The sequence below is a fragment of the Acanthaster planci genome, linkage group LG10, assembly GCF_054643075.1.
Source record: "Acanthaster planci isolate LZ-2023a linkage group LG10, COTS_SCS, whole genome shotgun sequence".
NCBI lineage: Eukaryota > Metazoa > Echinodermata > Asteroidea > Valvatida > Acanthasteridae > Acanthaster > Acanthaster planci.
In genome coordinates, this window is record NC_141786.1 from 6,298,055 (window position 1) to 6,315,109 (window position 17,055).

Below are 17,055 nucleotides of genomic sequence, written 5' to 3' on the forward strand. Positions count from 1 at the left end.
ACATGTCTTAGTTTGATTCTTAGAACAATTACCGTGAATGACTAATTTCATCTTAAAGTCCTTGACGGATGATAGTACAAGCTTAAAGAACTCACTCAGTAAATATTTCGTCATCTCGTTAAGAATTTAAGTTTATCGGCAGGACGAGGAAACCACCAGAACCAGGGACACAGTGAGTTGCATCTCAGACCTGTGCATGCTGTTTACATGTCTGATACACGTATCAACATTTTTCCAGCTTAAGGTTGGCGATCGTATGATTCGGCAGGTCCTTATCAAATGTAATCTATGCCGTAGAACTAATCTGAGGAATGTTTCGTCACACTTGCCCAGTCAGTTCTTGAATATGGGCCACTGCGAGGAAAGTTTCCTCCTTCACAACAAGCTCCACAGCGGCTTTATGAAGAGTTGAATCCGATTTGAATTGAAAGCGATCCGCCTCCTTGTCACTTTCCCTGGAGAATTCAGGGGGAATTTCTATATCAAGTAGGCCTACCAAGATTGCATGGCCTGGTGGTAAAAGCTGCCTTTAAGAATCAGTCCAAGAACAGTTCTGCATGTCAGTTAATCCCTGGGGTAGCGGATAGATCCGGAATTTGACTACGGTGGCCTGTTTTAACCCCCCCGTTCCTAATCCGCTGGACTTGCCGTGATTGATGATTATGACGTTGAAATTGCACGTGACTGAAGAGGGCGCTACACGTAAAAATAGGCAGAAATGACAGCAACGCGCACGCTGACTGCACTGAATAATGAAAAGTAGGTAGGCCAAGGTGCTACTATGAACACCTTATTACTATTACTTATAAGTCATTTCAGTCTGTAAGCCGAACGGCTACGTCATGAGTGCATTTTAGGCATAGTTCTATAGGCTAGGCCCCTAACAGTATTGTTTTCCATTTAATTCATTTGATTTCGAAGTCTGTTCTGAAGGTCAGGTGGTGGACTGGTACTGTGGTACGTGGTAGTGGTTGTCATGTGTAGCGCATTTGTGGGCAAACCAGTCATAGCCTGTAGGATAATACTCAGAAGGAAGTTCCATAAATTTACACAAGACCAGAGTCAAGCCTACACTGAACACCCTAGACATGGTAAAAAACTGCATTGTAAAACTCTGAATGTCGGATTAGGCTTATGCAATGCCTATAAAAGTGCACAATAAAATGCAAATTTCAACTGTGGCATTTGCTAAACAGCTAAAACGAAGTCTTCTGAGCCACAGCCCAAAAGGAGTATCTACTTAAAGTATTCTCTTTTCTCATCAACTGTATTATAGATGTAAGTGAACCTCACTGCCGCCGATCAAATCTTCAATATTGTTGCCCTGTGCTCCCATGAGTGAAGTGCGGCATGATTACAAAACCTGTAGTTCTAGGGTTCCATCATGGTTCCATCTCCCTTAGCCCCAGACTGGGGGCCAGTCTACTGGAGGGAGTCCAGTAGACTGGCCCCCAATCTGGGGCTGCATGTACATCTCACCATGTCATGTGCCTAGCACTGGATATAAATTTCCATCTAATCGGAGTAGTAAAAATATTATACAATACAGATCCTTGCCGTAGGATTGATGGGTCACTTTATAAATTTGGCGTCAAATTTTCTCCTGTCCCTGTTCATACATTTCTAGCATGTGATTGATGATTTAAAACTCATTTTTTAATTTCCAATCGAGTGAATTATGCATGCCAAACAATTAACTAAAAATAGTTTGATATCAATTTCAGTGATACATTGCCTGTCAAACGATACACGTCAGGTGTAACGGACGGGAAAATGTCACACGTTGGACCCCAATTTCTAGAGTGACCCTAATGGACCATTGATCACCTGTCGTTGAATAATTTGTTCTATTCAACAGTACCAGTTGAATAGAACTTTATTTCACTTGACGGTTTTCTTCCCCCATTTCATGTCATTCACAGAAAGAAAGAGGAAGCTAATGTTGGGACAGAAACCAGTCTAATATTGCATGGGTAATTATACCAATTGGTGGTAGCACTTCGGACCCAATATCTGTTTCGTGAAATAGCGGAACAGGACTGTTTGTTCTAACAGAAGAGAATTTGCAAGTGTTGTATAAACAAATCATACATGTTTTGCATTTATGCAGTGATAAGGATTTCATTTGGTGACAGAAGAAATGTTTATTCCACTCGGCAAAGATCCTTTGTCTGTCAACCCATGAAATTATTCTTTCCGTTGCCCTCAAGTACTTTACCATGTCCAAATGTTAGAAACAGCAATTTGTAGAGTCCTACCTGTTGTCACTCAAATTGTCCAGCCTTCATCAGGATTGAGGAATTGTCCAGGTGTGAGGACATTACCCTCAGCCTGAGCTTATGGACATTTGTTTATCACATGCTCCAACAGGTGCTACCCCTCCAAAATATCAGAGCTGGGTAATATTATCAGCGGAGTGTCTAACAAAGCAACCCTTCAGAGGGGATGAGAACAATACTTGAAAAATGTACAATTTCTTTGGCAGCTGATAGATGCTGATAGACAGTAACACAGGGAGATGGATGGTCTGCTGCCATCATGCAGATCGGTCCTACTCCTCGGTGAAGGAAACTTCTCCTTTGCGAGGTCGCTGAGCCAGAAACTGAACCCTGATGTGCGAGTCGTAGCCACGTCCTTCGAGGAGGAAGCTGCGGTCTGGAAGAGGGAAAACGGCAGAGAGAATGTTGAGGCATTGAGAGAAAGGGGTAACTAACAGCTGCAGAATTGTCCAAGTTTCTTGAAGTCACTGCCATTCACGGGGGACGCATGCATAGATAATGTACGGTGCCTTTCCTCGAGAAGTACCTCTGTCTAAGTCTAGAAAAAATGTTTCGAGGCGGAGTCGGTAGAATACTTTTGAAAGAGGGGTGGCAAGCCCAAATGGGCGGAGCCAGGATTTTTTGGTGGGGGGGTGAATTTGTTTTGGTACATGTACCCCCAACGGCTTGGTACAAAATAGGCATGGTGAGAGGGGAGGGGAATAAATGGAGCTACCTTTTCAAAGGTGGGGCGGGGGACGGCCAGGTGGGTCCAGGGAAAAGGGTATTTTGTGCCAATATTATAGGAGGATGCCATTTCTCCTTGTTTGTACAAATATACATGGATTGATTTAGCCAAAAATTACATCAAATTATAGAGGTTGTACATGGCAGCCATCTTACTGGTCAGTGCTTTTGTTCCATAGGGATACACACTCAGTACCTTTTGTGCATGCTATTCACTGTGCACATATGTGTAAACGAGTAGAAGAGGACTGTGCCATGAAGAAACATACATGTGTTGATGGGAAAAATTTATATCAACACTAATTGATCACACATGTCAAATACATACATGTACACACCCGTACCTGTTTTCTTCTCCTGTGGTTGAGGAAAATGCTCCTTTTTCTCCAACTAGGGTAAATCCTTCGTGCTGGATTTAGATGATGATTTCCTGGACTGTTCCTCTTCATTTTGCCACAGATAACGTTGACCCAAAAATGCCTCTGAAACTGTTTTTTCAGAGAGGGGAAAACACGACATCCTATGGGTTAAGGAGGCATGTAACGCTCGCATTATCACCTGCCCACGAGCGTTGTGCCACTGCAATAATGGCTCCTAATTCTGGTTGCCAAATTACACTATAGTCCATACAGCACTTCGTTGGCCTCAGTCACGATAGATGGTTTTTAGGTGAAGGTTTGAATTGCAGTGTTGAGTTCACTTTCATTTTTTTCACTTATGGTACCTGTACAACAGGTGTAACCTGCCTTTTTGGTGTAGATGCGACTAAGATCCATATCAGCCCACCTCTGGAGGGACAGAGCTTTGATGGGATCATCTTCAATTTTCCCCATGTCCCTGGCAAAGCCAACATTGCCAAGAACAGGGACCTTCTCCGACGTTTCTTTCAGAGGTAGGACTGCATTCCGTGACAGCAACCCCTAATAATTGACACACTCAAGCAAAAGTTAGTCTGAAATTGATCTCGACCGATTTATGTCTGTCACGGCATGTCACTGCACTTATTAAGCTTCTTGGTAACCCTTGAAGGGCTTGGTTTTTCCGGACCATGTGACAGGGAGGGAGGGAGGAGGGAAGTCTGCCCCACAAGAACTTGGCTGTCCCATGCCCAATTTTTCTGAACTTTGCCTGTATATTAACCCTCCTATGGTTTTACAGCACAAATGTGCACAAATGCCCACAGTCACTGGTGAGCATGTGTTTTCTATATGGAACTCAAACATGCACAGGTTCAGTGTGTACACAGTAGGTTGTCAGCACAAAATGACCCAGGGTCTTTTGTGCAGTCCTCTTCACTGCATTTGATTTACTGCACAATGATGTACATGAAACAGTGAAGCACAGTTGTTGGGCAGCACCAAAGTGCAATCTGATATTCCTGTGAGGGACTGTTGGTGCAGTGCACAACACAACACAGCTGTGCTTCTTTGAGGTGTTTACCAAGTGACCCAAAGAGTGACTTCAGCATAGGAGGGTTAAACTCTATTCAGTATTACAGAAAAACTGAGAACAAGTTGAATAGCTTTGAATACACTGTTTTGATGTACATGTAAGTTAAAAGGGTGTGCGTATATAGTATGTGTACATGTACGTTTGTATCATGAAAATTTCCTGTAGTGTCGTATAAGTTATGCAAGCCCGCCCCCCTTTGAAGTTTAGTGGTAATATTATGTCAAGTGTTATTTATTCCTCCCCATTCCCCAAGTCTTCGGCGCAGATTAACGCCGCCACGTTAAACTCCTGTACTTTGGTCTCTTGCACACAGCTGTGTGGTGAAGCTCACCCCAGTTGGTCAAGTCATGGTAACCCTCTGTAACGGCCAGGGTGGGACTCCGGCCGACCAGCCGCAGAGGGAGAAACAGAATTCATGGCAGGTTGTGGACATGGCAACGTATGGGGACCTCATCTTGACGGACACGGTGTCATTCCAGGCAGGGGAGTATCAAGAGTACAGTGCCACAGGCTATCGGTGAGTGCTGGAGTGGCAGGCTGGGACGTAACCGTGTGGCTTATTTTCCTTTCTTCTGCACCCCGTAGCTAAAGGCCTTTTCTTCCTACAGCCTTTCAACCCGGTTTTAACTCGACCCCGGGTGAATCCATGACAGCCCTGGATTGGAAATTTGCTTTCTGCACCCTGCTTTCAACCCAGCGTTGTTTCACACTTGTTTAATACGAACCGAGCTTCCTAGGTCTTGCAAAGTCCGTCATAGTTCTGGGTGGATTTCATGCTTTTGCAAGGGTTCAAGTTAAGCAGAAATCCTGCAGTAAAATTGTCATTGGGTCTTGGAAATACAAACCTTTAAAGGTACAGGTGCATGTACCATGTACAGGTAGCAGTTACTGCACCATGACCCTTGAAAGTGGTTTCATTTGTTTTAATTAACCTTATGTTCAATTTTTGTTTTACTTTCATCCTTATTGTTGCACTTTTTTGTTTTACACTAAAGCAGTGTTTTTTGAGTCTGTGTGGTTCTGATAAGAACCGGAGAGGCTCAACGTTTCGGACAGAGTCTCCTATACCCAGGCAACCTTCCCCCACCACAGCCCATGACCAACTGACATGCATCAGTTCCCAGGAGGATCCACTGTTCCACCTGACTACACAGCAGGATCCGTCACACTCCAGTACCTCCAACCAGCATATAAGCCCCACTCCCTGTCGGCATCTCTTCAGTCTCCTGACGACGGACAGAGCACACTGTCCGAAACGTTGAGCCTCTCCGGTTCTTATCAGAACCACACAGACTCAAATAGAGATATTGCATGGTGCTTACCGCAAGCTTTCCATCTTAGTCGTCTGTCACCATGAATAGCTTGAAATCCCATCTAAAGCAGTGTTGTCAAGTATTTCTCAAGTGCTAAGGTTCTCTACCAAAAATTTAACTAGTTGGCAGGGAGCAAAGCTGAAGTACATGGGCATTTGATAGTGCTTGCACAAAGGTAAGATTACAAAGTAAAATGATGACTTCAGACCATCACTGTTATATATATATTAAGTTTTTACGACAAAAGTACTCGGCCGATTACTTTCCGAGTACTTTTCTTCTTAAAACTTGAATTTTACAAAACAGTGAGTGTCTGAAGTCTTACGTTTAGTCTGTAATGTTACCTTTGTGCTTTAACCATCAAATGCCTGTGCACTTTGGCTTTACGCCCTCTTACCCAGTTAAATATTTGCAAGACAACCTTGGTACTCGAAAAGTACTTGACTACAACACCGTGGTAAGGAGTACACGCTTAAGTACACTTAACTTCAAAAGGATTCCAAACATTGGTCATACCAGGACATTAAAGAAGAGCATAAAAAGACACAAAAAATACTCTAAAAAAATTGAGTACGTGCATCCTTTAAAAAATCTCCTCAGATCCTCCATTATTGGCCGGGAGGTTTTTGATGATGTAGCAGGATTGAGGATAGAAGAGCCCAGTCACCTTGTCTTTGCACAGATTTTAATGCCCCTAGAAATTTAAATACGAAGAACGTGCCATTGGCGTGTAATTGCTTTCCTGAATGGTAAAGGATTTTGGAGGGTTGGACAGGATTCTTAGAAAAACTACCTTGTGTTTGGGCTTAACCACAGAAAAATAAAAACAATTGTGTGTGGATATATCTTTTCTTCCAGAAATCAAGACAAAGGCTTTCTGACTGACCGTGCCGTCACGCATGTATTTGAGAGAAGCCCCCTGATCCTTGAATTGAAAGAAGCTCAGACCTTCACAGCAAACCTGGAAGGTGAAACCACAGAATTCCTCTGCCCACCTGACATTGGTACATGCATGAATAGGTACGTATAACACAAAAGGTCACAACTTTGCTAAAGTGAAGAGTGGTTTTCACCTAAAGGCATACATTCAGTGGTCGTCTTATGCTCCGTTCATAAAAACATGAGTTAAGCCATTCCTATTGGTAGAAAGCCTGTCACGTGGTTGGTTAAAGCACTGGCTGGCGGTGTGTCACCGCACCCAGTGCACGCAATACACGAGCCAATGTCCACATGAGATTGTTTAGAACTCTTCTCAAGAGGGAAAATACCATAGCATGAAATGGCTAACGGGATGATTTGAAAAAAATGAAGTAACATTGTCGAATTTGTTCCTCAAGAGATGGCTGGTCATTAATAAGGGATGTATGTGCTTGGCCGGTCTCAAAAGTGCGTTTAAGGTCAGTTCAGGAGAATGGATGTGAAATATCAGCGTTCAGTCTCCAGCACCATTGTAAGACCGGCCAAGCACATATTTATAGCCATTCATGAATACCATTTAAGTTAGCGAGTTAAAAGAAATCAGTATCTGATGGATTTCCCACAGTGCTGTTCCAGAATTTTACTTTCATTTTCCCGAATACCCTCGTCCATTTTGTGGTACGTGTATGTTCCTTGTTCAAGTTGTCCAAAAGAATCTCCTTATGTGTATATGGACTTGGTGCACACGTGGCGAGCTGCGTGCACCCAGACTCTTGACCAATCAGAATCGATTAACTGTCTCGTGTCCGAGTGCCAGTGTGTGATAAGCATTATCAAATGTTAACTCTAACCCCCTAGGGTGTATGCAAAATCACATTGAAATCAGAGGATTTGGGACTGTTGGGGTTAGTAGGGAGACTGTCCGAGGTATTTGTGAAATTTCTTTAAGATCGGCTCTGGAGAATGGACACTGATGATTTTCTGTTCTGAATTACATGTGTATTTTTTTCATGTAACAAAAGTCCATATTTGCAGTTACAAACACAGTAGAATCATCAAGATGTGCAAAATCTTGCATTGCCACGCAGTGTTGGGAGACCTGCTTCTGAACTTTTACTCTAAAGAAATCTCTCTACAGTAGATATGGAGGGGCTGGGCTCTCTCTACAGTAGATATGGAGGGGCTGGGCTCTCTCTACAGTAGATATGGAGGGGCTGGGCTCTCTCTACAGTAGATATGGAGGGGCTGGGCTCTCTCTACAGTAGATATGGAGGGGCTGGGCTCTCTCTACAGTAGATATGGAGGGGCTCGGCTCTCTCTACAGTAGATATGGAGGGGCTTGGCTCTCTCTACAGTAGATATGGAGGGGCTTGGCTCTCTCTACAGTAGATATGGAGGGGCTCGGCTCTCTCTACAGTAGATATGGAGGGGCTGGGCTCTCTCTACAGTAGATATGGAGGGGCTCGGCTCTCTCTACAGTAGATATGGAGGGGCTTGGCTCTCTCTACAGTAGATATGGAGGGGCTCGGCTCTCTCTACAGTAGATATGGAGGGGCTTGGCTCTCTCTACAGTAGATATGGAGGGGCTCGGCTCTCTCTACAGTAGATATGGAGGAGCTGGGCTGATAAGAGCCTTTGAGTACACAACTTTACCCGCAGGTTCTGTTTCTTTACTTAAACTTGTGCCTGAAACATTTAGCACTGCATGCTGACTGGTGTATTCATTCATTGTATCTCACAGCTAACCTGACCATTAGTTCTTCCATTAGAAAAATTTTCCTTGACACAAGAGAATTCACCGTTCTTTTAATTTCTTGTTTCTCAGAAACCTGCTCTATGACATAAGCCATCCTCTCAACATCTTGAGAACAAGTCTAGTATGTGCATTCCAGACGTTCTCCAGTGTGAGAGTGCTGGAAGAGTGCACCTTTACAGCTGTGGTCCCTGAGATGACAGAAAGCGGCTGCGCTGGAGTCTACAGAGTGAATGTTCACAAGACTGGGCACTCCACAGGCGCTTGGATGCTCAGACCACACCTCCTTGGTCATGTGGACGACTTGATTGACAGGTATGCAAATGACGGATGTGTCCTCCTAGGTGAGAGCTACCACCGGTGTTCCATAGCAACAGACACATTTCCCATCATGCACCAGCTGCTGTTTGTTGCCCCCCACGATAAAAATGCTGTCAACTTGGTCAGCAAGATTTTGGTAGATCTCAGTGGTGGAAGTTCTTGCGTACAGGTAATGGGCCAGACCACTGACGAGATAGATGAATCTCTGAAAAGCCCTGGCAATACAGATGGGGAAAAGTCACTGAAAAGACGTCACAGCCAAATCGAAGAAGTTGGCACACGGCCAAGTAACAGTGGAGGGGAAAGCAACAGGGAACGTCATCGTCAATGCCCTGTGTGCTTGCAAGGCAAAGTTGACAGCCGGTGTTCAGTACAGCTCAGAAGTGCAATCGGAAACTGGGCTACGGTTGGTCTGTGTGGTGCTGTAAAGAGGAAAACCAAAACCTATGACATCGTTCTGCTATATTTAGACCAGCTTGTTACGTACCTTCTGAATGTGCCAGATATTCGAACGCTTTGGTCTTCTGACTTCAAAATGCTAGATAGACACTCTGGGACACCTTTGGAAATCAGACAAGATGCGGTTGTGGACTTCAGTGACGTTGAGCTAGCAAGTAAGAGCAAGCACCCTCCACTGTACATCAGGGATGTCAGCTTCTGGGTGAAGGGTGGATTTGATGAGCTACACTTCATGTCGGTTCTGCGACAAGGGACAGGATTCCTGCTCCAGCGAGTTCTGTTGAAGGAGGTCTACCGAGACGAGGCACGAGGTGATGCGAGTCACTGCTACCGACTGGAGTACATGTCCCGTGACGGGGCTCTCAGCAAAGAGAAACTTGCGAGGATACACCAGCGAGTACTGGAGCTAATTCGACAAGAAATGGGCCTTGTAGCAAGGTAATGACGGCTGAGCTTTGCAGATGTCAGTGCAACTACAAGAGGCAATTTTATTTGTAATTTTCAAAAAATGGAGAGGTTTAAGTCAAGTCGTTTCTCCCAAGTTTACTACACTGCATGGTTGGTGTAAACCTTGCGGGCAGCGCGAATGAGAAAGTAACGCGTAGGAGCTACGTGAACATTTTTTTTATCACCAGTCAGTATGTAAATAACCCCCTCGGGGAAGCCTAAAGCGGTTCTTATCCCAATGAATGGTTAATCAAACAAACAATTTAATGACAATTTTATGTTATCTTTGAATTTCCATGTCCATTTATATCTGTTTTTGTATTATTCTTGGTTGAGTCAATAATTGGGTTTTTCATTTGAGTGTAAGGAAGTGGCAGGAATTTTTTCAGTGGTGACTTAGAGAGTAAAATAACAAAGACAGGACATGAGTGCGACAGTATTTGATTGTTATCACACACTCAAAATGAAATCAGTAAACTAAAAAAAACATGTTAGGAACAAATGTAAAAATTGTGAAGTAAAATTGTAACGATGACGAAAGTTAAAAAAAAAACACCATCAATAAAATCATGCTAATCAGGAATAAAGATCACAGTTCGGCAATAAACAGCACAATAATTTTGTTGTTGAATTGGAAAACTGAAAAAAAGATAACTGCAAATGGTAAAGATCAAAGGTGAAAAAAATGAAACAGCATAATATCTGTTATGATTGAAAATGGTATGGAAATGTGAACTAAAAATTATAACTTAGAAATTAAATTATCATAAAAGTAAAAAAAATGAACACTACGACTTTCAGTTGGAAATGTGAAAGAAACGAAGAAACAAAAATGTGATCACCAAACTATTCAACATCTCAGAAAAAAAAGACTGACCTAGGTGGACGATAACGTGGCATATTGGGGCAACATCTACTGTTTCACAGTCTTACCATTCAAAAAGTCTGTCTTCACCCGAACGTGCTGCGTGCAAACAAAACAGTGGCAACCATTGCACACTCTTGATGTCCTCTCTCCGGGGAGACAAGACCGGCATCTTCCCAATTGTGCACAGGTTGCAGGATCTTGTGGTCTGGCCCGATGAACAACCTTCTTGCCAACATAGGCAAATGCATCAATGGTGTGTACATGCAGGCGGAGGCATTGAGGGTGTTACCTTCTGATTTTCATTGTGGTAGCATCAGAGCCATGAGTTCCTCTAGATCATGCTGGGCTGTACTAGCTTGAGGATGCAATCATTAAGAATGGATAAACCCGTAATGTGTGGTACGGCATCCGTGCAAGCCCTGAGGAAATCTGAAAAGTCGTGGCGTGCATCTCAATCTCCCACCTTGGGCCAGTGAGCTACCTGTATTTTCTCTCAAAAAGCCTTCTGGATAATGAACGGATTGCCGGTTGTTTTTCTTTCCCTTCCACTGCGCTGCCGTCCTTGATCTGTAGCAGTTTCTTGCTTCTCTGTTTCCGTAGTTGACACAGTTCTGACTGTATACTGCTAACAGATTGTTCCACAGGGGAAAGGCAATTATTATGTGAGTTAGAAAGTGCTTCAACCGTCGTTAGATACCCGTTTTCTTTATTTCTAAACCCTACCCCCTCAGCGTTTTTTCGAGAAGGCTGACTCAACCCGTCAAATCCCAATACCCATTGGCTGCTGGGTTTTGTGTGTGTACTCAACCCAACTTGCTGTAACAGTACACAGCCCCAAAAAACTCCAACGGGCAGTAACCTGTTGAGTTTTGGCTGAGTGGGGATACTCGGTCATAAACTGTATATTAAAAATGGGGGGCACAATGTACTCATCCCTTCAAGATCAAACAATTGCCGGGCTATACATGTACACATTATCTTTGTTGGGGGGGGCTCAGATCAGTTCCTGGTCACAACTGGTAACCATTTGACTTTTCATCACTGCCTTTTTTTCTCTACACTGTACTTCTGTGGTACTTTGACACATATATTTTTATTTCTGTCTTTTATCTTTGACTGCTCTTTTTTATTTCTGCTTCGTTTTGGTAAGGAAAAAAGATAAATGGGTCTTTCTGACTTTTCTCTACTTTCTTATGTATATCTTCTCTAATCTTCTTACTGTGTCTTTTGGGGGAAAAACAAAAAAAGAGCATGTCTGATGGTGGAGGCTGATGCATCGTGGGTGTGGCCGGCTGTATTACTCGGTAGTGCCCGTGGTATCTTACTATGTAGTAGTGGCCTGGTGGAACTTTAGAAAGCATTCACCTGGGCAGAGGTTTACATTATAAATGGGGTATCCTCTGCCGGGGGTCTTGGGGTTGCCAGATGAGGTTAAGACTTTGTGCCCCCTGCACCATCTTCAGTACCTAGTGTGCTTCCTGGGCATTTTGGTGGAGTAGTGCCCAGGGCTATTCATAGTAGGCATTGGGTGCACGCCTGTAGCTTGCCTTGGTGATCTCCCCTGGTTTAGCTATCGATGAGGCGGGTTGCCACTTCAAGGACAAAGAGGCTGTGGCTCATGGTGCCAGTGTCTGGTTCCTCGTCATCACTGGAGCTGCTGGCCTCGTTGAACGTCAGGTGGTGCTGCTGGTAACTCGGCCAGGCATTGACCTGTCTCTGTCCCCCCACTCTGTGGTTTTGGTCAGGCAGGCCTCTCAAGGACACTTGTGGTTTTGATGACAGACAAGCCACAGGACTGCATTTCTTACACAAAGCTTTTTGAAACTTCTCTAATTGTATCATTTGGAATAAATATACATCAACCCTTTCATAAAATATAAAGCTGCTTCAGGTTTTTTCTTCTCCTGGAAAGCTATGGTCTTACTTCAGGCACATACAACTTTATTGTATTTAATATGGCAATGTTACTGCACAAAAGACATTAACAAGAAGAGATCGCGTACAGGCCCTGTATTTCAATAAATCTTCCTGTAATATCTTTCATCTTTCATGATGTCATTGACAGGAGATTCATGCTAATAACTAGTCGAATGAGTACATGTGCATGTAAATACTGAGCTCACGGAGCCCTAAATATGTCTATTTAACAGGCCTATAAGTGCAGAAAATAGTCATACACATCCCCACGAACACGTGGATCGTGTGTTAGATGTTGTTGCATTCTTATACAACATGTCAACACGTGGGTATATACATGTGTAAACAAGGTACATGTAAACTTGACATGAAAACCGAATGTTATAAAGGCCTCTAAACTACTTGAAACACCTCTTGATAAGGAATAAAACTGGAATCAACTTACAGGCAATGCTTCACTAGGCGCTATATACAGTTAGCGAGGAGCGAGAGGAAAATTTGTGCCCTGAAAATGTGGGAAAACGATGCACAAATTCACTGTGAGAAATCCACTGTCTATGGATGAGTGTAAAGCATGGTTCTCAGATTACTGGTCAAAGGAGGGCGCTATTAAGAAATACAGTGGAAGCAATGTAAACATAACACTCCCCGCTTGGCATCGTTAAGATGTCACTGAATGACCTTACAGTTTCTAGTCCTCTTTCGGCAGCAGCAGTACGACCTCTGAAATGGGTCGCTTGAACGTCTTGATAGTACCTCCTGCAGCGGCCACCTTAACCTCGACGATGTGGACTCTACAGTCGTCGCTCATGGTTGCAGTGGTGATGAGTCCTATTGGCCACTCATTCCGAGCCAGTTGCTTGTCCTTCAAGTGAACGATATCCCCTGCTTTGAGGTTGCGACGACTCTCTTTCCACTTTCTTCGGCTTTGGAGTATGGGGAGGTACTCACGTCGCCAAGGAGACCAGAATGTGCTCGCAAGACTCTGCACTTGTCTCCACTGGCTCTTGAAGAGATCATTAGTGTCAAAGTGTCCGGAAGGAGCTGGGGCGCCAACTTTCTGGGTGAGCAGGATTGCTGGTGTCAAGATGTATGGTGACTGAGGATCGGTAGAGACTGGAACAAGAGGTCTGGCATTGATGATGGCTGTTACTTCAGCCACGAACGTACATAGAACTTCGTGCGTCAGGTTCAGAGGTTTTCTCTGCAGCAGCATGGAGTCGAGAATTCTTCGTGCTACTCCGATCATCCGTTCCCATGCTCCTCCCATGTGTGAAGAGTGGGGCGGATTGAATACCCAAGTACAACCTTGTTCGGCAAGGTAGCGCTGGACTCCAATACCCTGCTGCCGTTCTTTATCAAGTTTCAGCTCGTTGGAAGCTCCGATGAAGTTTGTTCCGCAGTCTGATCTCAGCTGTTTAGCTGGTCCGCGGATGGCAAAGAACCTTCTGAGTGCATTGATGCAGCTTGAAGCATCCATGGACTCGATGATTGATGGTGACTTACATGTACATCCCATGTCCATAAATACCCTCAGTGACACTTTGTCAGTGAAGACACTTGTGGTCTCTCTAGAAATTGCTGAAGTCAGTGACAGGGCTCGACGTGGGGCACCTTTTTGTTTGAAAGAGGTGCATGCCTTTGAAAATTTTCCAGTTCTCTGTGAGAGTCGTGTTACGCATGAGGATTTAATCATCTTAAAGACATTCCTCTTCCATGCGTGATGAGCAAAGGAGTGTCGATGCCTATCGGTCAGGATGCACCTCACTTGCTTGCACCTCATAACGTGAGACGTGGACTGGAGGGGGAGCCTACGCTGCAAAGATGGTGCTGGGATGGACTGTAAATTGTCCCTTGACTGAGGGAGCACCCCAGCGGGCTACCACGCACTATGTTTGAGGAAATGTAGAGGTGCAGGTGGAACGTTTCTGTAAGCTTGATACTGGAGATGCTTCGGCTTGTGACTCACCTGCTATGTCCATCAGTGATAAGAAGGCATTGGCTATTTGGGAGCAGTCTCTGCACGTGGTAGATGGGCACTACCAGCTGGCAATTCCCTTCAAGGCAGATGACCCTGGATTGCTGGATGACAGAAGTTTGGCAGAGAAGTGACTTGCATCTCTCAAGAAGCGTTTGACCAAGGATCTGAGCTTGATTTATTCTTGCTGTCCAAGAATGTGAGCTGCATCACTTCTCGGATGCATCCAAGGATGCGTATGGATGTGTGTCCTTTGCCCGCTTTGTCAGTTCAACTGGCAAGGTCCACTGCAGTTTTGTTATGGGCAAGTCGCGTCTAGCACCCCTGAAGGCAATGACTATCCCAAGACTTTAGCTTTCTGCGGCTGTGCTTGCTGCTCGGCAGGACGTCATGCTCAGAAAGGAGACTGATCTGGATATTGGTAAATCCACATTCTGGACAGACAGCATGTTTGTCCTGCAGTATATCAGGAACCAAACAAAGCGTTTCCCCACCTTCGTGGCCAATCGAGTGACAACAATCCATTAGGCATCGTCACCTGAGCAATGGCGCATGGCGGTACGTAAGCACGGATCTCAATCCGGCCAACGACGCTTCCAGGGGGCTTGATGTAGACTGCCTGTTGTCGTCAGATAAATGGAGGAATGGACCTAGATTCCTGTGGCAAAGTGACAGTCAGTGGCCCATGGAACCGGAAGTGACAAATCTGCTTGACAAGGATTGAGAAATGAAACGGGAGACAACCTCTTGAGCTGTTGATGCCAAGGATAATGCCAATCTGATTGATGAGCTTATGAATAGGTAGTCCTGCTGGCTCAGTCTTTGTAAGGCAGTGGCATGGATCCTCCGTTCCAAGAATTGGCATGTAGGGTTGGATTGCTTTGGCCCTTTCTAGGTCAAACGAGGCCGCTCTTGGGAAAAGAGGTATGGTTGCTTGTTTGTCTGCTTGGCCACCAGAGCCATTCACCTTGAAGTGCAGCATTCCTTGGAGACAGACGCTTTCTTAAATGGTCTCATGAGATTTGCTTCCAGAAGAGGAGTGCCTGAGCATATATTTACTTGGACAACGGCACAAACTTCGTTGTAGGAGATAGCGAACTGAGGGAAAACATCGTCAGGCTTCAAAAGGATGACAAGGCACAAGGTGTTCTCTTCGCCAAGCGCATTGAATAGCACTTCAACCCAACCGCGGCACCCCACATGGGCGGATCATTGGAATGCCAAATAAGAACTGTCAGAAAGGTTTTGTCTTTTGCCTGGTAGAGTCGATCGTGAACGACAGGCCGATCACTCCAGGATCAGATAATCCCGACGATCTTGAGGCCTTAACCCCAAGCCATCTCTCGAAGCTGAGATCAGGCCATCCTCTGTCACTACGAGGCTTACCTGACACTGGGCAGTTTCGTAAAAGATGGAAGCATGTGCAACTGCTAGCTGAAAGATTTTGGAAACGCTGGGTTGCAGAGTAGTTACCAAACCTTCAGAGAAGACAACGTTGGGTTGAAAGGAAGGTGAACCTCAAAGAAGGTGATCTAGTGCTAGTGGTTGACGATCAGGCACAGTTAAACCACTGGCCATTAGCTATTATCAGCAAAGTCTTCCCTGGAAGCGATGGTTTGGTTCGAAGTGCAGAGGTCAAGACTGCGACTGGGACCTACGCTCAACCTGCTACAAAGTTGTGTCTTTTGGAACGTTCTTAGATTTGGCCTAATTGTGCGATTCTACACACCTGTACTGTACCCACTCCGTCTGACTTGCATTTCCAATGGTCCTGCCAAACCGTAGTTTAGTTACACTCATATACAACTTCGCCTCTCTATAACTTTGCCTTTTGTGTGTTGTATTATGTTAAGCTACACCTTCTTCAAACCCACATTGAACTTTGGTGAAGAGAAGTGAAAGCAATAAACCAACCATACAGTTTGACTGTCACCCAAACCACTTGTTTCCCGTCCACCTTTTAATAAATTGTTGACCCCAAATATCACATCCCCTTGACACAAAGTCCATGCTACCATCGACTTGATGTTCAGGGAACGCAACAATATTTTACACACAAGATTATGATAATGTGCATTTTATTGTCTTGGCAAGAGATCATTTTGGGCTAGTGACCAAGTATTGGAGGCAGATGCACAAGTGTTCGTTGGGTCTCATTTGTTTGTGAATTTATTCCTCCCCTGTAGTTGGCACTCCTGATCTTGATACAGATCTGTGCTTCAGAAATAACCAACATTTCCAACAGTAAAAATGTGGAAAAGATGGAGCCGAAGATAAAACCAAGCTCTTAAAAAACATCCGTTTTTCTCCACCCCAGAGAGCACAACAGTCCACCCCAGTCTACATGTAGTTTCTCATGTTTCAATTCTACTGTACCATTGTGTATGCAAGTAGTTGGATGTGAATTCAACCGCTTAATTTCATGGCGCAGCAGTCCTTCGAATAGAAGCATTTCACATTGTGCAAGCCAATGTTTGCTTCACACCCACATCTTGCTGGCCTCTTTTTAACTTCTTGGTTGACATCTATAGATTACCGTGCTGATCGTCATAATGCACAAATTGCACATGTACTTAGAATCCCAGTGCCTACCTACATACATGTACACTTGTTACCCACAAACA

General features: G+C 44.5%; 1 protein-coding gene across 7 annotated transcripts in view; it reads left to right on the plus strand.

Annotated features, from left to right (window-relative positions):
- The first annotated feature begins 534 nt into the window (after positions 1-534).
- LOC110980506 (ferredoxin-fold anticodon-binding domain-containing protein 1 homolog) overlaps positions 535-17,055 on the plus strand; it is a 33,771-nt gene continuing 17,250 nt past the window's right edge. For 2 of the 7 annotated variants that reach the window (XM_087142708.1, XM_087142713.1), the window contains exons 1-6: positions 536-759; positions 2,486-2,705; positions 3,741-3,897; positions 4,771-4,974; positions 6,629-6,790; positions 8,514-9,659. In XM_087142708.1, coding sequence (XP_086998834.1) covers positions 2,519-2,705; positions 3,741-3,897; positions 4,771-4,974; positions 6,629-6,790; positions 8,514-9,659 — 1,856 coding nt within the window. In that variant the 5' untranslated portion in view covers positions 536-759; positions 2,486-2,518. The other 5 variants (XM_087142709.1, XM_087142712.1, XM_087142714.1 and 2 more) reach the window with 5 other exon arrangements.